We start from the raw sequence: 24,410 nt of genomic DNA on the forward strand, positions 1-24,410 counted from the left end.
CACAAGATTCTCTAAACTTGCTTCCAGACTGGTCTGAAAATCTAGATGCCTGTAAGATGATTAATGCACACATGTAGAGCCATTGTGCTTGTAGAATAGCTCCAACAGATATAAGCCATGTTGGAGCTGCTAGGTATGTGCAAATTGAACAGCTTGTGTATAGTAATTGGAGATACCAAGGATTTGTCAGAGTTGCTGCATCCATGTCAAGCACATGCGTAACAACTCTGACACATCTGGGTTTGAAGATGCTTCCTTTAAAAAAAAAAACCATGAACAGTGAAACCAGCAGAGCTGATAACAAGCTAGACAACAGATAGCCTAGTTACAGATCATCAGGGCTGTAATCCAAATTGTCCCTTGAGCCAGTTTACACTAGTTGACAGGACTGGTTCTTGTTCAATCTGTATTTGGTTCAGATGGCTCCTTCTCCCATTCTGCAAGGACCCAGCAGAAGGCGGCCACTTAGATTTCAGAAGAGATCATTTCTGTGCTTTAGATTACAGTTTGCACCTCCAGTGCATTCAACAGCATCTCATTTACCTCATGAAGTTCAGTAAAGGGAAGGAATAACCTCATGCACCAGTACAGGCTGGGGGCGGACCTGTTGGAGAGCAGCTCTGCAGAGAAGGACCTGGCAGTCCTGGTGGACAAGTTTGGCCATGAGCCAGCAATGTGCCCTTGTAGCCAAGAAGGCCAATGGTATCCTGGGCTGCATTAGGAAGAGCATTGCCGGCAGGTTGAGGGAGGTGATCCTCCCCCTCTACTCAGCCCTGGTGAGGCCGCATCTGGAGTACTGTATCCAGTTCTTGGCTTCTTAGTATAAGAGAGATATGGAGCTACTGGAGCAGGTCCAGTGCAGGGCCACTAAGGTAATTCAGGGACTGGAGCATCTCTCATATGAGGAAAGGCTGAGTGAGCTGGGCCTGTTCAGCCCAGAGAAGAGAAGACTAAGGGGGGGCCTTATCAATGTGTATAAATATCTGAAGGGAGGGTGTAAAGAGGATGGGGCCAGACTCTTTTCAGTGGTGCCCAGTGACAAGATGAAAGGCAGTGGGCACAAACTGAAACACAGGAAGCTCCACCTGAACATGAGGAAAAACTTTTACTGAGGGTGACAGAGCACTGGAACAGGTTGCCCAGAGAGGTTATGGAGTCTCCATCCTTGGAGATACTCAAAAGCTGTCTGGACAAGGTCCTGGGCAGCCTGGTGTAGCTGACCTTGCTTGAGCAGGTGGGTTGGACTAGATAATCTCCAAAGGTCCCTTCCAACCTCAACAGTTCTGTGATTCAGAGCAGCAATTTTGAAGAAAAATTACGTTCACTTGTGGACTGGAGTAGGACTCATGGATAGAAATTTGCTTCTTACGTGTTTGCATGTGCTGTTTCAGCCTTTTATGAAGGAGCAGGTTTTTCAGTTTGTTTAACTTAGAAGACTTCCCTGGAGTTAGCAAAGGGTGCATGTCCTTTGGAAAAGCTGTCCCTTTTCTAGGTTGTGCTTCACAGCATGACTTTTATGTGAATAAGTAGAGAGAGTATTCAGCTTGAGGAAAGAATGTATCATTTTGAAAATAGCTGAGCTGTTTTGATGGTGTTAAAAAACCTGCCTGAGACTCAGCATTAAAAGTCTTCTCATTGATCTGTTTAGCACTTGAATTACAGTCATGTGGAAAGTATCAGTATGAACAGGGAGTGCTAGCAGTCCAGCCCATAAGGTTTTGTTAACTCAACCTTTCCAATAAGTTTCCGAAGAAAAGCATCTCTTGGCACTAGATTACTAGTTCTGGTGTGTTGCTATTGACTGTTTTAAGTAATTTTAGTTTGGTAACCTTTTAAAAATTACTCGATGAGAGATTATTTGCCAGTAGAATAAAAGTAACGAGAACAGAATAAAGAAATTAGGAACAGAAGTTTAAAGCCTTTTTTTAAACAGTTCAAACGTATGAAAAAATTCAAAGACTTTTTTAAACTAAAATATTTCCTGTGTTATTTATGCCCTGTAAGGTTGTTTGACTTTCATGGTTGGTGGATAAATATTGTATTTTGTATAAAGAGGGTGGTAGTTATTGTTAATCTTTAGATTCAAATAATATTCGGAGTGTATTCACAGCACTCATTCATTTTCTTATTATTGTGCTATGATTTTTTGTGGTCAGATATGAGAATTTAATGCAGATCAACCTGGAAACATCAGAAGTGGATGAAATTTCAGAGATACATGGGAAACTACTGCGTGTGAGTATCTTACAAAACCAGTGTCATTCCCAAAATGTTTTTTCTAGAGAAAAATCCAAACACAGAGTCACACAGGTAATAAGGATTTTGAATTGTCATAGTTATTTCTAGACTACCAGCGGTTGTTAAAATGCCAGTGCTGAGATGTGGATGTTTTTCTGAAAGCAGAGTAAATCCTGTTGTTAGCTCAGTGTAGTGAAAATAGTAAGTCCTTGAAAGTACCATCCCATTTACTACAATACTCCAATAAAAAATTTAAAGTGATGAAATATATCTTTTAGTTTGAGGCTTTTTTTCCCTTTCCTTGAAGAATACTGAACTACCTCATTGGCTTTCTAAAATGGTACATGTACACACACTTCAGAGTGATCTACTCTAAAATTTGTATCATGTTTTCAGACAAGTAAAGAAAAATTGAAAATGACTTTATACACTGGTGTCCTGGGAAAAACTATAAAGTTCTCTATTCTAGAAAACGAAAGGTGCTTCATGCACTTTTGTTTTGGAGGTTATTTGAAGTATAAGAGTTGTTATGAATTATGTGAATAGTCATTGTATGAATTGTTAATAAACTGAAAGAGGAAGTGTAGAAGCAAGTAGAGGATATATGAAAGGAAGAAACTTATTGTTGAGGACTTCAAAAGAAAACAGATATTAATTAGTGGGAATGCCAGCTTCAAAGAAGATCCTTTCTTTAACAGTGCCATATTTTACCTGCCCTTAGAGAAGCTTGGGCAGACTTTCTATACATGACTGGGCATGTTCCTATAATGAATATCAGTTAAACAAATGAGTTTATAGTAGTCAGGTACTTGGTCTGTTTCCAGCCTGAAGTAATTTTTTGCTTTAGCTAGTGGTAAGATTGAACTTTTTTGCTCTTACATAGCTCTCCAGCTCTCAAGGCACAATAGAAACTAGTCTTCAAGATATCAAAAACAAACTTTCTCCTGGTGGTTTACTGGCTGACACCTGGGCAAATCAGGAAGGCATGCATCCAAAAGACAGAAAGTAAGTAACTGTTTTGTTGTTTTAATATATTTTGAATTCTACATTGAGTTGTAGTTCATAAAACTCATCAATGTGCACTTAAGTTTATATATAAAATGTCATTTTCTTCCTGTTGTCATTCTAGTCCAGAGAGGCTGCAGGCACTGCTATGTTCCATCACAGATATTTATTATCAGTTCAAAAAAGACAAAGCAGAACGTAGTAAGTAACTCAATTTACTTTTAACATAAATTGTAATGTAAAGGACAGGTCAGTATTTGATCTAGTAGGCTATTTATGGTAGCAATGGGGAAACGGTCAGCAAGAGTGAGTGTGTCTGTAAGTGCTGTCTCTGTTGAGTACTATCTTAAAGCCTGGATGAATAGAAGACCAGTTAGTCTCAGAAATTTGAATAGCACCACTGGAAAAAAGTAAATTACTGCCTCTTACCTGCAAGAACAGGAGGAGGAAAACACATAGAAAATGTGTAAATATATTGGAATTTTATATAAATACAGTTAACAGAATTCAACTGCAATATCTCGTTATCTGCTTTAATCCTAGGGCTTCCTTATAATGAAGAACAAATTCACAAGTTTGACAAGTAAGTGTTTTTGAAGTTACATTTTGAAGTTACTTTTAGGAAGCATCATCATTGCTTGCAGGTCCTTCAGGTGCTATTGGCAACAACCTCTTCTGTCAATGATTATTAAATTACAAGCTCTTTAGGACATGGACTTATTTTTAATTTCCTTCAAACATTGTAAATGCATGGAGAGCCAACATATTATAATGAGATGCTTTCTGGCAGTGGAGTTCCTGTGCTGATACACCTTTTAAATGTAGATGTTAATACCTTATCTGGACATAACTGTATTTTAGGAAATAAACATTATTAGTGTTTTTTTTTCTTAGGAAGACAAAAACCCTCAATAGCAGTTAAGTGACTTTGTAACTAAGGCAGAGATAATTTTCTTCAGATTAATAAAATATGGGTTAGTCAAATTACATTATAGAGTGACTTAGTCTTCCAGGAAATACAGCAGGTAAAAAAATTTTAATGCGGTTCTCACCTCTATAAAGAATTTAATACTTCTGACAGGTGCCTACATTAAGCATCTATATGTAACCTGAGTGTCCGGGCTCCCATTAAAGCCCCTAGCTTTTGAGCAAATGTAATCAGCTCTTCTGCTCATCCTGCAGCAGATGTCTCAGGCTCAATTCAGTTCCTCACAGGCAGGTACCTAGTACTGTATCAGTTGTCCTAAGATATTTGGCATGCTTATGGAACTGATGGGTACGACCCAAAACAAATGGGAGACTTGGACCTTTCTGGATGGACAGCTGGAAGCAGGGCAGAATATCCTTGTGCATCTCAAGTGGTGCTAGATGCCTGTGTTTAGGTAACTGAGTTGTTCTCCTCGTGCCTGCTCAACGGAGTAGCTCTCTAGAGTCTGCTTGCTGCTATATGAATTTAGACACCCCTGTGTCATTTTCTAAAAATTCTAGTTGTTGCTACCACTAGTAGCTTCACTGACAGTTACTGACAGAAGGCTAACTTGCAGAAGACACTGATAATCTCCCAACCATGTCACCTGATTTTGCCCTAGAGAAAGCTAAATGGGGTAACTGTCAGGTAGAGGAGACATCCCCTTAAAATAAAGGACATCAAGGGCAAGAAACTAGCTGATTTTAAGGCAGATGTTGATAAACTGAAAGTGACTTGGACATGACTGCCTGCAATAGCAAGGGACTGAACTTAATAACATAAGAGAGAATTTCAAGGCTTATGTTCTTAAGGGTATGGTTGGAAAACTGGCCAGCATAGGGGCACAATCTGTAGCTCATTTTAAAGCTGCACTCCCTCAGGCAAACTGGGCTTTTAAGGCCTTTTTCTAAAAATCAAAATGTGTCCTTACATTAATATATGAAAAACTTTAAATAAATAGGCTTCATTTCCATGGTTTTGAATAGCGATATATTTTCTATCACAAGTATCTCCTCAGGATTGTTAAGGTACCTTTGAGATCCTAATTACATCCAATTTTGCTTGATTGACCCCAGAGAGAAACTGCAGTGGTTTGTGTAAAGTACCTGCTGTTCTGCAATGCTGTAGCTTGAGCTCTGCTGATCTGAAAAATGAAATTTAAGAACTTTGTTCCACTAGCAAGGGTGAAATTAGTGAAATATCAGAAGCAGTGTTGGAATATTTTACATCCCATAATTTCACTTCCTGGTGCAGTGCATAACATGGCAGGGCAGTCACAGTGGGACTACTGTCTGCATTGCTAACCAGTGTTGAATTTTTGTTTCGTTTCCTGTCCTTATCTCTCCATCTGCTTGCTTTTTTTTTCCTGTCATAAATTTAAGCTGACACACAAAACAGCGTTTGTGTTGTGTATATATTACACATAGCACAAATAATTACTTGCATATGATGAAGGCTGCAAGTGTCTGTACAAGACAAAAAATAATAAGAGTTTGTCCTTTCTGTTTAGAATTCCTTTTCTTTGAATATACTTGCACAGGTAAATGTTGACTGGGAGAAGATATTTGACCAATTGTTTGTATGCAAATAATTGAAACTAAATGCTACAGATAAAACATTTTCTCCCTACCAGGGTCCATTTTTGAAACATAACCTGTCTTTTCATGCAGTATGTTGAGTTCTCATGCATTACAACAACATGAATGAAAGCCATCTGAAGGGATTTTAAGTCCATATATCTGTTCTCCAAGTTTCAGAAAGCAAATTAGAGGAATGGGCTTCTGAAAACAGTATAACAACATTGTTCCTATTGTTCCTGTGTTGCAGGCAGAAGTTGTATTTGCATGCTACAAAAGCTGTAGCTCTGTTCAAAGATGAATGTGTCAGCAAGTATGATACTTTTCTGGACAAGGCTGAGGACTGGACAAGGCAAGATGCTGGGTTTTTTTGGTTTCTTTTTTTTTTTTTTAATATTTGGTAGTGTTGACTGCAGCACTGCTTTTTTAAAAGGAAGTTTTTAAAATAAAACTTTTTTTTTCCTAGGAAAATGCTTCATATAAGGAAACAGTTACTCGCTCTCAGCAACCAGTGTTTTGATATTGAAGAAGAGGTATCCAAATACCAGGATTATATAAATGAGGTAGAATGCGTCTAAATTATGTCAAGTGTTTGTTTGCAAAACTAAAAAACTCTATTCCATGTTGCTTATTACCAGTAATGTTGTTTATAGTGAGTCTTAATTACATTAATGCAGTCGTATTGAAATATAGGAGTGCGTGGATATAGTATTTATAGTATGGTCCGTAGTAGCTTCACTGCTGGTGGAAGAGTAGCATAGAAGTCAGCCTGATTTTGAATCTGACCTTTTTTTTTTTTTTGTAGGGCTAGCAGTCCCTAAAAAAATCTATGCAAGTGGATTTGGATTCATTGAGAAACATTCTGTGCAGCTCCTATCATAATAGTATCTGAGCACCTAGAGGATTATTTTAATACTGCTATGAAGCATAAAAACATTACTCCAATATTGAAGGTTGGGGACAGAGGCTCAAGGATACATGCTAATGTAATGCTACTGGTGCCATGAATGAAAATATTTTGTAACATTTGGACAGCGATTCTGCAGAATGCAAACTATTAGAGTTAGCTCAAGATCGAGAGAATGAGAAGAGTTGTTATTCTTTCCTGTGGAACCTAGTTAATGAAATGTGAGCATCAAATTTAACACATTGTCCCCACATCAAAGAAAAAAAGAAAAAATAATAATCTCAGTGCACAAAAGAACACTTTCATGCAATAAAATTACTATTCTTTAACAAGGAAATGTAAATGAAAAAAAAACACCTAATAGATATAGAAGCTATTAAGAAACAGTGGAAAGCAGTGTTCTACTTGTTTGTGTTTTGGTAATACTACAGATGGCAGTTACTGATAAAGCTCCTGCTGCCTTAGGATATCTACAGACAAAGCAAATGGATAATCCCTCCTTCAGAGAGTTTATTATCAAAATATAAGGCAGTTAAGAAGATGGAACAAATCAGAACTATAGGTCATATCAATACAAAATTTGCCATGATGAGCTGAACTTGCAGGCTATCAGGTGGCTTGCCACTGTAATGATTTTGTGAGGTATCATGGCAATGGAGAATTTAAAGAATATTTTAAGGTGGAGACCAAGATATGTGTAACAACTTACCTTGTAATTTATATTTGCTTTTTATTTACTGTAGTTACAAGATGCTCTGCCACAAAAAATGTTTGCAGCTTCCAGTGAGATGAAACATGCAATGAATCCAGTTTATCCAAGTTCAAACACATTAGTGGAAATGACTCTTGGGTAAGAATTTCTTAATTGGATTGATGTAACATTCTTTATCTATTATATATGTAAAATAAATTTTGTTATGGTTGACTTAACTGCTTTGTAAGTGCAAAGCTTAAGTGACTGCTCTGTTAAGAGCAGGAACTTTGTATTTATTGCAGAAAAAAAACCTTTATATTGCTGAAGTGGTGGAAATTAGTAGGGGAAAACACTAAGATATCATCCATCACTTCTACTGAATAACCAACTTGATATCTTTCCCTTCTTCTGCATGTAATAGCAAGTTGCTAAAAGCTTTGTGGTGGTGAGTGGCCTTAGTAGATAACTGTTACTATAAAAATTGTAACCTTCCTTTTGCTTCTTGTTACTACAGTATGAAGAAACTAAAGGAGGAAATGGAAGGGGTTGTTAAAGAGCTGGCTGAGAACAATCACATTTTGGAAAGGCAAGCCGTCATTCTCCTTTTTTGCCTGATATTGGGAACAGCCTGAATTTGGTACATTTTGTAGATCCAGAAGGCAACTTAAGGGACATTGTATAATCTATTTGATGACAGTAAACATGTCTTTGAAGTGCTGATCTGAGTTGTAACAAGCTTTCTCTTTGAAACATTACTGTAAAATCATTCTAACACAGCAGTCATGTCATTTTTGTTTAAGGTAACTTCTGTTTAGCTAATGGAAATATCTGTTGTACAGAGAGGTTAATTCTGAATTTAAACCCAGTATTTCTGCAGCAATCTACTGGGTTTTTTTTAACTCTTCACTTTTAGATACCATTTTTAACAACTGTGGAATTATACCAGTCTGAACGAATGCAGTTTTGCAGTTTACTTACATAAAGTGAAGAGAGAGAGGCTGATGTGTTTCTCACAATACTGGGAGAGTGTTTTCAATGATTTTGCTTTTTTCTGTGTGAACAGCTGAAATACTTTTGGTTCTGAGAAACTTATTGCAAATGGAAGCTGTCAGCAGTGGGACAATTTTCTAATGATGATGATGATGATGATGGTAAAAAATATAAAAATAATGATCTGCTAAAAGCTTTGTGGTAAAGTGCTGGTAGAGCTGAGCTTAGCTTCAAGCTAAACTTTTTGGGGGGGTTATGTTTTTTGTTCTTTGTTTTTTTTAATTATTCCCCAGTCTTATACTTAAAGCATGGTGCCCTTCCTTATATCTTCTTTTCATTTACAATAATGAGATTAAAATGTGTGTGTTGGGATGTGAATCTGTTCAATCAGCTAAGAATATACTCTTTTTTCATTTTAGATTCGGAGCTTTGACTATGGACGGTGGCCTGCGGAATGTGGACTGTATCTAGCTATCAAAGGACCTGAAAAGGACTTGTAAATTTTTTGAAGGGAAAAAATACTGCTGGAGCATTTAAAGACAGATAATAAATCTGTACCCAGTTTTTTCCTCTGCAACTGTAGTATTAAAAATGTAAATATGTATAATATGTAAATATAAAAGAAATATATCTTTTTTGTCAATGTTAGGAGAGAATTACTCCTGGCAGGGAACTTATGCATTGAAGGATCTCTGGCAAAATCCTAAAGACGAAAGTGTTGTGGATGAAGCTGACATTTGTTTGAATATTGCCCCTTTTTCAGAATTCAGTGTACTCTTCATTACAAGAGAACTGCAACTTTCAGAACTCTGCAAATTATGCATAGTCTGTAAAGGGTGTTTGGGGTTTCCTTTAATCACCACTATTATTTTGGCTGCTGGTTGAATGACAATGATCATCATTTACGGAACATAAAGACTGTCTTAAATAAGATCTCTTTACATGAACACAAATAGGAACTAAAAGTGCAGATAAGACAAAGAGTGGAAATACATTTCTTTTTCCTTCACATCCAGACTGTTAGTTCACTTCCACTTTGGGAAATAAATCCACTTTTTTTTTTCCCCCCAAGTCCTTGTCCATATTTGGTGCCATGTTGTCTGTAATTATATGACTGGTCTTTATTATGGCATTTTATCCTTCAGGTTATCAGGTCAAATGTAAAAATTCCTTTTGTGGAGTACAGCATTTCCAGAATTTCCCTGGAATCTTGTTGCTCACCACAAGAGAAGTGGGATCTTAGAATTCAGTAGCCTTTTCAGAATCCTGTTTGCAGGCATTAAAAAAGAAAAGGTTAAAAATCTGTGTTGTGGGAATTTTTCAATAGTCGGTAAACTGGATAGCATCATGTTTCAGTGGTAATTGAACATTAGAAAAGTCTAATCCAGATCTTGTCTAGATCTTGAAAAAGGATCACGTGCACTGCTGACTTTTGACTGAGATACTAAACTTGGGGGGGGAATTTGTTAAGACTATGTATGTTTATTTTCCACTATAAATAGGTATTACTTTTAGTACTACATAATTAGGTTGTAATGCATATAGTACATGCATCCATGTAGAGATGGAGAATGAAACAGTCTGCTCCAAAGTACTTGAAAGGAGAGGAAACAAGAAGAGGAAAACAAAAACCATAAACTTCCGAAAACATCCCGCACTTTGTTTGAATGCCACAGTTGTATTTATCTTTTTTTAAAGTGTAGAGCATTCAAATATTGCTGGGCTTACTTAGTATTCTCATTCTTTCTGTGTGGAAACTAGGCCACAGATGGTCAGTGGTATCCAAGTAGCCCTTCTGATTGCTGTATTGCATATATAGGAAGAGCTGGTTCCAGGATATTTAAAATTTTCCATAATTAATGGTGAGACTTCTAGATATAACTTAAGGAGTGGTAACCTTTGATACCATCAGATAGTTTTGTGATTTTTAGTCCATGCTTATCTTTTCTCAAAATACAAAACATACCCAATATATTTCAAATATATTTAAATATAAACTTATGAAATTTTTGCTTGCTTCTTTTATTGTTAAAAGATGAGGATACTAACTGCCTGGAAATCCCAGATACCTGCATTCCAGGGTTTTTAGTGAGGATCAAATATTAAAAGGAAATTCAAACACTCATGTGATGAGCTTCATACTTTTGCAAGCTTTTTTGAAAAAAATCTAGCTATGCAAAACTAGTGCAACAGTTCCGTTGCATGTTTTTCCTTGTTTAGCCATGGCTTCTTTAATTGTTTGCTTCAAAATATCTGAATCTAACTGGAATGTTTTAATGCCTGGTTGTACATTCATTTAGTCATGTCCATAGTCTGTAAGTGTCAGCAAAACAGATACATAGCTGTTGAAAAAATTGGGCTTTTAAATTGTACATAAATCTTACGGCTTTTTCAACATTACTTCTGTAAAAAAAAAAACATTGTGTTTGTTATTTCAAAGGTTCTTAATTTTGAAGGAAATTGAGTGTTAGCTGGAGTATGTAATCTTCAAATTCCTTTATACTGAAGCAGTCTGAAAGGGAAAGTTGGTTGTAGTAGCAATATATTGAAATATGTGCTGGCATTCTTTTATATGTTTGAAGATGTTTTATATTACTTTATATTATGTTCATTTTAAACATTGCTGGTTTTAGTGTTGTCAGATACATCAGTAATCTTAACCTTGTTAAAATTACTTTTTCTCAAGTAATTTTAACTAAACACTGGTTAAGGAACTTGAAGTAATCAGTTTATAATCTACTGATTACCTTCTTATGAAAGAAATACATTATTCACATTGAAGCATAGTGTATTGTACCATGCAACTGGTTCAAAATAAGTGCCCTGATACTGTCAGTCATTCTGCTGATTTGTCTAAAGAAGTAATAGAAAGTAATATATGGTCCTTTCTCCTGAAGATGGTTTACTGTTCTGGGGGGTTTAGATTAGTAGGTTAATTATCTGTTACTCGAACAAACCTGTCTTCATATGAATTGTGAAAATGCATGAGTGAATGACTTAAATACATCATCAACCACTTACTGTAGGTTGCGTACTTAGTTCTTTAAGTCTTTTCATAATTTCACTTTTTGTTAACTTCAGTGTTGCTTTATAATTTTTATTTCCCCGTAAATTCACATGAAATATAAAGTCTGAAGGCAGAAGTAGCAATTGCTATTTAGATTGCATTAGTCAGTTGTCCAGAAGGTGTCCCATACAATAGAATCATTAACATAGGCTATAGGGTAGGGCCACTAATCCTTTTTACTATTGTTATTTTTCAGCCACTGTGCTGAAATCTGTTCTGATCCAAATTAGTTCTAACAGTGATAAAATTCTTAGTCCCTGCTGTGTGTGAAACATTCCACTGGTGGAGCTGAATCAGTGCTAATTTAATTAAGATTACTGTAGATGGAAGTGGTAATCACAGAATAATTTTGGATATAGTGCTATGACAAGGATTAAAGAGGCTGAACAGAGGAGATTCCTTTTTTGTTTTTTTAACTTGAAGCCTAGAAAGGGAAGATCTGGAAGCTGCAGTTACATAGACTTATTTGGGTAAAATTAAAGAATTATTACTAAGCAGTTGCATAGCTTGCTGTTACAGTGAAATCTTCTAGGAATGGCACGGTCATTGATTTGGTTAGCCAAATTTGGTTAGCTAAACCAATGATGGCTTCTAGCTGAGGACCTGGAAACTGGTGGGTTAGAATCGGACCCTGGTCTATGCAGAGGAAAGCTTGGTTTCCTCTGTGATCAGCACATCTTGTGACCAGCACTTTTAAACTGGCTTATCCATAAAGATAAGAAAGATACTGACTACCTGATCATAGGCTATAGGAGAGAAAAAAAGAATGGCTAGGGTCTAGGACTGGAAAAAATGGGAGTTGACTTAAAAATGAGAAGATCAGAAGAAGGGGAGAATGGAAGTCTTAATTTATCTAAATGCTGTTGCAGAAGATCAGTCTTAGGCATGTCTGTGGTGCTAGGACTAGAGATCATGAGTATAAATTGTAGTGCAAGAAACAAAGGCCAGACTAGACTTTTGTTCAGCTTGGAAAAACTTTCTTACAGTAAATAGAGCGAAGTACCAGAACGGATTGTTCTGGGAACTGAGTAATATCCATTACCAGAGTGTTTTAGGAACAGGTTAACGAGCGGGAGCTCTTGTGGCGAACTCAGCCAGCAGCAAGGCTGCATGACCATTCCAGCTCTCCTTTTAATTTTCTGTGGTCTAAACAGTAATTTTTTCATGCTTTTTTGGTTATTTGTTCCATTGATCACAAATAAATCCAGTAGGCGTACTATCCCTCAGCCAATGAACAGATGACCTGGAGGAGAATAGCTGATGCTGGTAGGACCTGTGCTCCTGGAGCTGCAGCTTGGCCTTGCAACACCAGTACCAGCCCGGCCAGTGGTCACTGTGCTCATAGATGCCCATATGGGCATCGTTTGGAGAATTTTGCTTCATACTGACAAGGAAGACTGACAGCAACAGGTAGATCTGTTGGTGTGCCACAAATGCGGTCATACTACAGTTGTTAAAGCTTGTATTCAGCTCCTGAAGACTTGCACAAGTGTTTAAGTGTGTGACTAGCCAGGCCTTCACAGAGTTCCCATCAGGTTATAGGTTATGGCACTACTGTTTAGCCATGGGGAAACATTTCCTGGGCTACTTGCTTTGAGTAATTTAAGATCATTTTAATCAAAATCTTCAGTAGATACATCAACATCTCTTGTCAGCGTCCTGTGTGGCAGCGGGATGGTTGCTCTTGTGTCCTTGAATATATCTATGCTGTGTGGCACACGTTTTCTTAAGCAATTCCAGAGCCAGTTATGAGCGACTGTAGGGCAGCACTGTGCCAGGGGGAGCGCAGCTCAGCTCGCGCGAGGCACCGAGCTATGCGAGGCGCTAGCTGGCCTTGCAGGCACGTTTGCTAACTCATGGCAGAGCAGGATGATGCCAGCACAGTCATGCTGCTGCTTCCCTGGTGATAGCTGGGGGGGGGGGGGGGGGGCGGGGGGGCTCTATGGCAGTTCCAGGTTTGAGCTGGATAGGAGCATAGCTTTTACAATCTGCAGTATAGAGAACAGGTGAAAAGACTTTGCATTTCTTTACATTCATTCCTTGGAAGTGAATGTGCAGGTGAATTGTTCATAAATCTGTTATCTCCAAATCCTGAAAATGCCTTACAACAAAACTACCCTAGTTCCTGCAAGCTAATTTTATGCCATTTTAAGATCTCTGAAAGGCTGCATTAAAATAGGCATTTTTAATGCATGGGATGGGTCACCGTCATGTACTAATAAGCTCACGGGCAGTGTTTTCTAAAAGTGCAGGTTTGATAAATCTGGGTTGTATGTGTAGTTGTGGGATGGGCTGCAAGTTTGCGACAAAAAGAGAGATTTTAGTTGGCAGCGTAGAGGTGGGTTTCGTGGGGCTGAAATCCGGTCTGCTCTCGGCGCCCTGTGTACCCTCGGCTTGAATTTCCCAAGCGCGATGCCTCGCAGATCTTGCACAGCGTTTCTGGCAGCTGAGATTTCCTCTGCAAGGTAAGGGATTCTCCTAAAAGCTTCCTGTGGAAACTTGAGCTGGGAAAAAACAAAGTAGCGATGTAGGCTACTCAATATTTATTATTTTTTCTCCCATCGTAAAACGTACCTCCTGGAAACCTGTTCACGGTACATAATGGTGTTGGCAAACGCGTTGAAAATGGGAGGTGAAAGCGCTGGTGCCGTGGGTCGACCCGGAGCACCGCCGAGCTTGGGGGTGCGTTTACTGCTCCCCGAAACGTTTCCTTGGGGGAGGGCTGGGCCGGTCGCTCGCCAAAGCGGCGCCACAGCGCGGCAGGGACCCGGCGCGGGGGCAGCGCCCGCTGCGGCAGCCCCGAGCGACCGTTACGAGCAGGGCGGGGGGGAGGGGCGCCCCTGCCCTGGACGCACCCGCCGGCCCCCCCCTCCCCCCCCCCGCCGCCGCCGCGGTGGCGGCCGCGGCGCTGTCAGAGCCCCCGCTCCGCCGAGGAGGAGGCAGGGTGCCGGCACGCCCGGCCCGGCCCCGTCGGCCGGGGGCTCCCCGCGCCGCTGCGCATGGCGGCGGCGCCCGGGGGCAGCCTCCCCGCCGGGGACAGGCGGGCGAAGCCGCCGCGGAGCGAGGCGGCGCGGGAGATGTTCCTGCAGCTGGACGCGCCCGCCGGCGTCCCGCGCCCCGTGTACGGCCGCCGGCGCCCGGGCCCGCCGCGGCCCCGCCACGTCCGGACCATCTTCGAGGCGGCGGCGGCACCGGGGCACCGCTTCAGCCCGGCGGCGGCGGGGACGTGGTGCGACCTCTGCTGCCGCTTCGTCGTCTCGCAGGGCCTGCGCTGCGCCGGTGAGCGCCCGCGGGCCGCTACGGGCTGCCGCCGCCGCCGCGCCACCTCCGTCGGCCTCGCCCCGTCCGCGGTGTCGCCCCGCGGACTGCGGCCGCTCCCCGCACGGTCTTGGCGGCGAGGCGGGGACGGCGCGGGGGCGGTTTGGGGAGCGGGGTGACTCGTGCAGGCCGCCGCGCTTGGAGCGCAGCGCCCGAGGTGGTGCGGGGCGGGCTGCGGGGCTGCCCGGGGCTGCTGAGTCTTGTTGCTTATGCCGCAGAGCTGCGGAGGAGGAATAGCGTGGACGTACTGTAATCCAGGCAAAAATGCTCAGTTCGTGTACAGCAGGAGGGTTCTGGCTCTGGGTTTGGTGGCACTCTGGAGGGTCCTGTATGGTTTCGTAAGTTCAGTAGAAACTCTACTGTCTAGTTTTTGCATCCTTGCATCTTGCTCAGTCTTGAGATACCAAATGTATGTATCACGTACCCACCATGTAAATATCTTTTTGGACTTTCCAGTCTGATTCATAGTAGACAAAAATGGCTTTTTCTTTCACTGTGTAGAAAACAATTGAGTTTTCCTTTCTGTTTCTTTTAGCTATTTTTCTTTCACTGAAATACTCTAAAATACAGTGATTTTGCCCACCTGCTGGCACCTATTCTTTATGGTAGGGAAACGTAATCTAGGCGTCATAAATAAAATCCTCATTTGTCATCCCTCAGTTTTAAAAGCGTTTGGCCGCATTTGTGGTCACCTCAAGATGAATGTCATTGCGCTGTCCAGCAGGCATGTTCACTGCTACAGCGGTACCTTTTTCCTTAAATGTTCCTGCTTGTGGTTATTGTGCTGTTGTACCAGTGGTGTAGGACAGGGGGAACCTTAGTGAGTCGCTGGTGTTTTTACCAATAAGTTGACTAATATTTTTCTTCAAGGCCATATACTGGAAAAATCAGCAGGAAAACCTCTGCATTTTTTGTGCTGGAACTCCATTTGCTGGGACTACAGTAGCGTTTACATTACTGGGCAATTGTAGAGAAAAAGACTAATTCAGGGAGGAACGGAGCTCATGACAAGGGCAGCAATTGTCTCTGTATCTTTCGAGTACCTCTGCTGCTACAGCTTTTATATCACTTTAAAACATTACGTATCTTGTTCTGTTTTCAGTGCTTTTATAAAATACATTGAAGGAAAAAGATCCTCCCCCATGAGAAACTCTGAGACACATTATTCATAGTTCCAGTTCAAAAAAAAAAATAAAAAAAAAGATGAAAATTACATTGTTAAAGATAAACTAGTACTATCCTTAGTGGAGTGACCTGTTAAGATGTATGATTTGCTTTTGATTTACGTCACTGAACTGTTGTTTAGCAGATGATATTTGAAACCCAAGGTAGGACAGAAAGGTCAATCTTCTTTCTTACTCTTTTGTTCTGGCTTAAGGAAATGTAAGGATCTCACATTGTCCTCTGCTGATGTACAAGTTTTCTTTTACAACAGTATGCTGTTCTCACTGTTATACTCATCTTCTATAGCTCTGCCTTTACAGTTTCCTAGTCTTAATGCAAATGCTTTGGATGTGAGACTAATGTAGTTTTTATTTATTGTTTAAGTTAGTGCACTGTTTGTTCTGAGCGGACATAAAATATGCTTATGTGAAAGTAGACCTTAAAAATCATGTTTTTACTCTTATGATCAAATTTTATGTGGCAAGAATTTCAAATTTCATGTTAGATTATTTATCTTCCAGTAACATTTTCTCAGAACAATTACAGTTTATAGCATTTTTCCTTCTCTTCCACAAGAGGCTCCATTTTTATGAGCGGTAGTATTTCAAGCTACTCTCTGAAATTGCTGTTGCATAGCATAGTTGCATAGGAAGAGGTCAGCATTTCTAACCTACCACGAATATAACATTTAAAAGCAGTAGAGTGATACGGAGATGAAAGGAAACAACAGCTGAGATGCGCAAAGATTGCTGCAAGAAACTCAGGTTTTCCTGGTTTGCAGGCACACCAGTGAGCCAGACTGATGAATTGATCTGGCTGAAAAATTGGCTCGGGCCACAAAAACAGTAGCCTCGTCAGAACAGTCCTGGGGCTTGGGGGAGCAAGTAGCTGGGTGCCCTTGTGATTTGGAGTTGCTACATCAACACTGTGGCCAGATGCCAGTGTACACCCTTAGTCATGGGCTCTTGTGTGGGTGTATGAATACAGAAGAAGATGATGTTTCTCACCGCAGAGAGCTAACAGAACAAAAATGTGTGGAGTATAACCAAGGCAGCCAGCTTCTAAAACGTGGCTTACGTGGCCTTGCAAGCTGCAGTGGATGCATCAGTGACTACAGCTAGGCTTGTGAAGGAGAAATTACACCTGATGTTACAACTGCGGGTACCTTTCAAAGATTTTAAGCTGCTAGTTATATTTAACAGTGCCCTTCTTTTGCTGAAAGGTTCTAAAATAATTCTGTGTTTTCTAAAGGCTGTGAGTGGTAGGTACCTTCATTTTATATGTCATCTAAAAAGCAAAATACAACAGCATCTTCCAGATGGTCCACTGCAGATAAAGAAGGAACTACATGCTAAACTGGCATGATGATTCTGTTTCAGGGAAATATATAGATATTCTATATATTTAAATTTCCCTGTTTGAGTATTAACTGAAGTCAGTTCTCACTAGTTTGTTGCTCTCAAACAAAATCAGAATTGGAGGTGCTTGGTTCGGTGAAAGGAACCAGAAGACTAGAAGGCATGTGAAACCCTATCTGGGATAGGGAAGTAGCTAAAGGGCACGTAAAAAGAGTAGTATTTAAAGTATTCAGGTGAGCAGACTTGTTCCTGTTTTAGAGAAAAGAACAGCAATATCTTTATGGGAGAGGTGGTCTGCTTTGAGCATCTCTGTCCCGCCTGCCGCATGGAAGGGGAACATAACGCAGCCAAGCTTTGGTAGAGACTGCTTTTGTAATTTCACAGAGGGGCTGCAGTCATCTTCGGGTTTTTGTGCAGTCCTTAGTGAGTATAATAAAGTAACATGGTATCACTGGAGTGAATGAAGAACTACAGAGTAAAGGACCCTTTTCCTTTTTGTGAAATCTTTGTTTATAATTCAGAAGTTTGTTGTCAGGCTGCAGCTAAATATTGAAAAAATAGTTTCGTGTAACTCAGGGAAGCGAGATCAGAATGGAAAAAAGGAGTTCAAGGAGATGAATGATCTTCTGTTCAAATGCAGTGTACAAGGTGCACATTATTCAAACAGCAAAGAAACAAGTTATTTCTTGGAATAAACTGAAGCAACACTGATATTTCTGGATCTCAGCCCAGGAAGAAAGCCAAGTGTAATGAAATACCTCTGAAAAAGATGCTTTGTAGTATCTGAGCTCTTGCTCTTGTTCTGGATTACCTTTCAAGAGAGACTTAATTGGTTTAGTGGTACAGCATGGCCGTTCACCTTTTCACCTCTATTTTGGGGGGTAAAAAACTGATGATACTCTAAATATGCAGAATGTCACTGTCTGGTCTTACTTTCTTGTACTAACTATTTGAAGCAGAAGCAACCTGGGTTATTCTAATTTAAACTAATGCAATGATTTATAGTTAAAGAATGGTTTTGTTTCCTAGTATTCAAAATTTCTTTCAATCTCTTACACTGTATTGATGGTTTCATGTTATGTAATGTGAGGTAGTGCAGCAGCTCTGGAGCTCTTGTTTAGCCTTGTCATTTGGCATTTGAAAGTTGAGGCATTTCTAATGGTTTTAGATAAAAGTCTGCCTTTATGCTTCCAGGTTTTGGAATACAGTTTCTTAACGGTTTTATTTTCCACATGGTCTGGTCAATGGACTAGGTTTACACTAGTGGCAGGGGCAGTGAATGACGTAATGAATTATTTTTCATTTGCCTTGAATTTTGAAACTTTTTTTTAGATGCACTTTTTCATTGAACCAAATAGAAATGTTACTAGGCCTTTTCAGAAATTTTACCCATGCTGCATGTTATTTTCTGTGTTTACATGTAACACACATATCCCTACAATCACTTTTAGGCAAGCGTAAAATTTTCTTATGTGAATATAGAGAAATTATAGAAATTCATGACTTTCAGTTCAAACTTTCTGAAGATACTTAATCAGATAATATTTAGAGGTACCATGAAAAACAGGTCATTCCTTTTCACTATTAAGTAACGGGGCCAGATCAGGAATTCAGATACTTCTTAAAAGCATGGCATTGATGGACTGACTCTTAAAGACTGGCTGTCACCTATGTAACAACATATGTATTGGTATAAACATTGCAAGAACTTTGGGAACAAAACAAAGATTCACAAGTATTTTTTAAGCTGCCTGTATACGAAAAGGAAAAATTAAAGTACTTCTGTCAGAATTCGGGTAGATGGAGTCTTCTTAAAGATGAGATAAGAATCAGGTCAGTGGGTATCTTCTAAGTGATAGTCTGTAGTTATGTCCCTGAGTCCATTTCTTCCTTCCTTGTAGTGTTGTTTTCTATACCTATAGCATACCTGTAATGTAATCTGAGTCTAGTGTGATCTATGTGCAGACAGACACTGCTGTCCCTGCGTAGGGCCCACTCAGCTGCCAGGTGCTCTGCACAGGTGCAGGAGCCCGTGTTAGAAGATACGATGGCAGGTTCCCTCTGCCCCCCAAATCTACTATTCATGTCATCTCAGCTGCGTTCAGTGAATCATCTCTTACATGTTTTCATCCATTTTTCAGAGTTCCCTTTTTTAGCAATCTTTCCTTGGTTGTGAAGAGTATAGCACAGTTTCAGGGATTATCAGGGCCTTCTGATTTTTTTCCGTCAGAAATGAGTACTTTGGAACTGCAGGCTAGCCTTTGGTGAGGGGCCTCATTTCATTTTAAAAATTATTCTTTTGATATTGGCTCTGAATATTCAGTAGATGACTGCTGCTTTAGTGCAGTTAAAGGACTGAGGGATTCCATTTTAATGTATGATATATATCTCTTACAAGAGGGCTTTTTAATTATGTGTGGGAAAAAAAAGCAGGCCTTGGGACAAATTAAGGTGTTATCTAAATGCATTCCAATTAGCAGCAACATTAAAGAAATTGATTCCCCCTTACAGAAATGAAGGTAAAATGCAGAGGGAGGGAGAAGACAGGGATTAATGATTTTTTTTCCTTCAAAGGGATTTTTTTTCTTTGACAAATGTGTGGAACGTACATTTTAATGTTTTTTAAAAAGAGGATAGACTTTATCAGCTATCTCTGCAGTAGGAGTGTGTTCATATTTAATGACATGTAATGAGGGGATTAAGTTGCTAGAACTACATCTCGAGTTACTACTTCAATTATCAAAACCATTCAAGTTCCAGGAGCCTGTTCAATTTTTATCTTAAGAGTGAGAACTGTGGATCAGATTAGAAATGGTGGAGGTGAGAGTCCTTTTTCATTTCCCCTTCCTTTTACAGAGAGATGTCTTATGATATGCAGTTCTCAAATATTTCTTTGTTATGTTTTAAATCCAAAATTACCAAAATTGGTTGGAATCTGTAGGGGCTGGATGGCAGAGCGCTAGCCTGGGCTTGCGTTGTGCTGCTGGAGCTCAGGTCCCAGAAAGCCCTGGTTTCCCTGCAGGGTGCAAAGGAGCCCGAGCGAACTGCTGCTCTACATAAGGTGAGTTTGCCAGAGCTTGTAGCGCTGGTGAAGCTGGAGGCTGCTGTGCCTGGTGCAGAAAGGAGGGACGGGTGTGCAAATTTAAAACAAGAAGCAGCTTTGCTGGGACTTGCTTGCTAGTTTGTTATCTCCATCAGTTTCTCTGCTTCTCCCAGTACATTTCTGTGGTTGCAGCTACAGCAGGGCTCCGGTATTTCTCTTCTGATTGGAAAAACACCTTCCACACCTAAACCATACACTCATATGTAGAGGCATTGATTAATTCTCTGCATATCTCCTTTGTTCTTGTCTTTACCGCCTCAGGAATGGTTAATTATTAATTAAGTCCTTCAGATTTGGAGCATCTCAGATGCTGACTCTGTAGGCCTACAGAAAATACAAACAGCTATTACTCAATTTCCACAGTAGTGAAGAGAAAAATTAAAAAAAAATCACAACATTCAGATGCCAACACTGAAAGGCTCCGAACAGGCTATGTGGTTTCCGGCTTATCTTTCTCATATGCTTTAGGGTCACCCTGCAGGGGATTCCTGCAGGGTTCTTACAAGCAGGTGGGAGTCTTCGCTGCCTGGGGCATGTTTCATTGGTGATATGCTATGTTTAATTTCATGAGCAAGGTGGAAGGAGGCCAGATGCCATAAGGCTAGGTTTTGAATGAACACTTTATTTGGGAGCTGATACGGGAGTAGAAAGGAGTCTGCTAATGAAATAGTGATAAAATAGGTGTTTCTGCAGGCAGTGTTTATACCTTAGGATGTTTTCAAGATCTGTAATAAAACATCAAAGCCATGATCTATTTACAAAAGCAAAGAAGATCTTAGTAATAAAAACGTTACTGTTACTCACCAGCATGGTACCTCCTGATGTTCTGGTTGCTGAGAAAGCACTGGGGAACCAAAGAAGGAGAAACTTCTCCTTGTTACTTGAAAGCCTTGCAGAACTTGTTATATCTTGAAGACCATTTTATATAATATTACCATGCTCAAAGTTCAACATGTGGTTAGTATTGCTTGTCTGGGAGTTTCAGGCATTGTGGGAATTAATAATACCTGTCCTTTTAATACGCTGAGTAAGAAGATAAAGCTGAAGTTTTTACTGATTAATGTATTTTTGGATGAATTGATAAAATAGTTCCTTGCTAAGATGCTTTCTGAAATATTTGCATATATATCTCTCTATATATATTCGTTTTTTTGGCATTGTAGTAGCAGTAGGAGCTGTCAGCCAGACTGAGTCCTTGGGAGACAGTGTGCCTGAGCAGTAAGAAGCAGTCCCTGCTCTGAAGTTCTGTGAGCGACACAGACACGGATGAGAGCACCCGGAGGTGAAATGACTTTTTTCAAGGTTATCTAGGAGGTTGCTGGCCAAGCCGGAACTAGAGCTCAGTTCTTGTCCAGTGATCCTGGTCATCTCTTCCTTCTGTTGCTAAGGAGCGTTTACCAGAAAACTCTAGTGTGATTGGATGGATTTCTTTATCCAGACAGTTAAATGCAAGTCAGCAGTGTGCACAACAGAAAGAAAAAGATGATGCTGTTTTTGGCTGGATGGCTTTATGAGCTGCTAGACATGTCTGTTTTCTCTGCACTGTACTGAATACTGACAAATGCCTTTTTGATTTTGCTCAGTAGAGTACCAGAAGAGCACATCGTTTATAGTGTTTTGGGCACAGTCCCCTGACGGCGAGTATAGGAGCTTAGGGAAAAGCATAAGGGGCTACAATGAAAGGTGAGCTCTGCAATACCTCTTTTGTGCATTTTTATCTTACACTTCAGTTCTAAACATTATCTTCTGCCTAATAGCTGCCATGGCTAAAATAAAGCATGGGTGATAAAAAAAACTTCCTTCTGCTTTCCTAGAGAGAATAAATGTACAAGGTGCGACCTTGTTAATCTCAAGTGCAAACAGCATGTAATCACTCATACAACTGTCAGAGATCTAAAGGAGGATGTCCCTGCTTTATTGTACCCTAAAGAAACATCAGATTACTTCTGTCTTAAATGGGTTAAATTGGGATGAACAAACTGATTGTTTTAGCAGCATGTTTAACACTTTTTTTGTTTTGCTGCCCCGACCTGATTTCCTGTATAGATGGTTCCGTGCAAACTCCCAATGAGAAATCTACTAATTTTGGCACAAAGTCACGCAAAGCCCACAGGCAAGTTGAGCTGTCATCCACTGAGTCAAATCCTATGTGTCAAACTGTGTTACAAGGCAACTCAGTATCTTCTCTGTAGATTTAGCCTTGAGTTTTATTTTTTCTGTATTCTAAAGTATGTACAAAGCTGATTTTCCTAAATACCATTGAATCATTTTTTGTAGTTTTACTCCTACTAGTATAATACCTGTTACCTAGCTAGAATTAATGCCAGTCTGTTATTTCTACTGTAAACACCTTTTTTTCATTTAGTTTTTTAATTAATACTCAAATTTAATTTTGATATATGGAACTAAATACGTATAGTAAACCTGTAACAAAGCTACATTAAAATGACAATGTACACCACACTGTACCTGCAGTAGTCTCCAAGAATTAGTCCATTATCATCATGGTGCTCAGCCATAGCAGCATAGAAATGTCCTCTCTAACATACTCACTTTCATCATAGTATGATACCAGTCCTTGCCAGTGCTGTCTGCCTCTGCACATTTCCAACATCAAGAGAGGAATATAAGGTATGTTACTGCAAATTTTACAGATTGAAGTATTCAAAACAAAATAGGGAACAACTAGACAGTACTAAACAACTATACAATAAATATATACATTATACTATACTAAACAGAATCAAGCACAAATATTATTGGAATATGCAAAGAGAGATTCTTTTCCGTGTAACAATATGTGAAGGTATTTCACAGTAGTAAAATATATTGTATAATGAAATAAGAACTTAACAGATTGGAACAAACATTTTGTGACTGTGATTTTCTTCTATAGAGTCCAGGATATGCCTCACTGGATCTGTTGTAAGATGTTCTCTTCTGATCTCTCTTTTAGGAGGAGAAACCAGTTGTTCTCCAGCAGATAGTCAGTAGGAGAAGTAAGCAGTTCACCTCAGAGGACCCTAAGACATGATTGATAGGCTGAATTTATATTAAGTATTTTATTTTGATTATAACACTTGAGGGCTGAAGAAAATGAATTGAAATCCCATTGTACTTGGGGAGTGCTTCTGTGTGTTTATGACACAATTCTGAGACTAGAACTAAAGTTTTTTAGTTCTGTGCTCTGAATTCAGTTGTTTTTGTTTCTATCCTCCATCCCTGACAGAGATGGCATACTTCAACAACCTCAGGTGTTTTGATTTAGTATGTTCTGTGTGCCAGACAACAGCACACTGCTTCTTGTCTCTACAGCTGTTCATGTTCCAACTCTAAGAACTAATACTCTGCTAACCTCTTCTCTACTTTCTATCGCGGCATCCTGGCTCTTTCAGAAACACAGGGCACAGTTCTTCTCACGTATTTACACCTTTAGTGCAGGATGAGAAGAATTGTGCCCAGAGGCCCTGATCTTTCTCTACTGACCATAAAGGGAGCCTTGACAACCAACTCAGCTGCAGACACCTGCATTCAATCAGATGAATCCCAACTACACTGCTTATACAGAGAGATTTCCTTAGACCCATAAAAAGGGGTCTAGACAAACTGCTCATGCTCATTTCCTGCTCGTTTGCTTTCTCTCCATTTTGAATGGGATTTAGGCAGATTTTGTGCTGTTTTCCTTAACATTTTAGAATTTTATGCTTAATAGATTTGTTGCAGAAAAGATGTGGAATGAGGTTTTCTAGTGATACAGATTTGGTATTGGTTTAGTTTGACGTGCCGTGATTGTGTGATGTGCAGGTAAGGTTTTGGTTGCATCACTTTTTTAGGCTTTTTTTTTTTCTCTTACTATAACTATCTTCTGTAGTACATTGTATAATGTTTTCAACATTCCCCCCCCCCCTTTTATCGGTTTTCTTTATTTACATATTACATTTATTACTTACTGGTAATAAAGCCTCAGTAACAGAGGATCAAATGTGAAATACTTTTGATCTCACAGCTAAAAAGGTATCTAT

General features: G+C 39.7%; 1 protein-coding gene across 3 annotated transcripts in view; it reads left to right on the plus strand.

The window, feature by feature from the left end:
- TBK1 (TANK binding kinase 1) overlaps positions 1-11,403 on the plus strand; it is a 31,062-nt gene extending 19,659 nt beyond the window's left edge. For 2 of the 3 annotated variants that reach the window (XM_026092403.2, XM_064508563.1), the window contains exons 13-21: positions 2,157-2,235; positions 3,122-3,243; positions 3,368-3,444; positions 3,787-3,826; positions 6,038-6,139; positions 6,254-6,350; positions 7,438-7,544; positions 7,903-7,974; positions 8,798-11,403. In XM_026092403.2, coding sequence (XP_025948188.1) covers positions 2,157-2,235; positions 3,122-3,243; positions 3,368-3,444; positions 3,787-3,826; positions 6,038-6,139; positions 6,254-6,350; positions 7,438-7,544; positions 7,903-7,974; positions 8,798-8,849 — 748 coding nt within the window. In that variant the 3' untranslated portion in view covers positions 8,850-11,403. Of the gene's footprint in view, positions 1-2,156; positions 2,236-3,121; positions 3,244-3,367; positions 3,445-3,786; positions 3,827-6,037; positions 6,140-6,253; positions 6,351-7,437; positions 7,545-7,902; positions 8,026-8,797 lie in introns of all 3 variants that reach the window. The other variant, XM_064508569.1, reaches the window with a different exon arrangement.
- The last annotated feature ends 13,007 nt before the right edge of the window (positions 11,404-24,410 follow it).

The sequence above is a fragment of the Dromaius novaehollandiae genome, chromosome 1 (genome assembly GCF_036370855.1).
Source record: "Dromaius novaehollandiae isolate bDroNov1 chromosome 1, bDroNov1.hap1, whole genome shotgun sequence".
Classification (NCBI taxonomy): Eukaryota; Metazoa; Chordata; class Aves; order Casuariiformes; family Dromaiidae; genus Dromaius; species Dromaius novaehollandiae.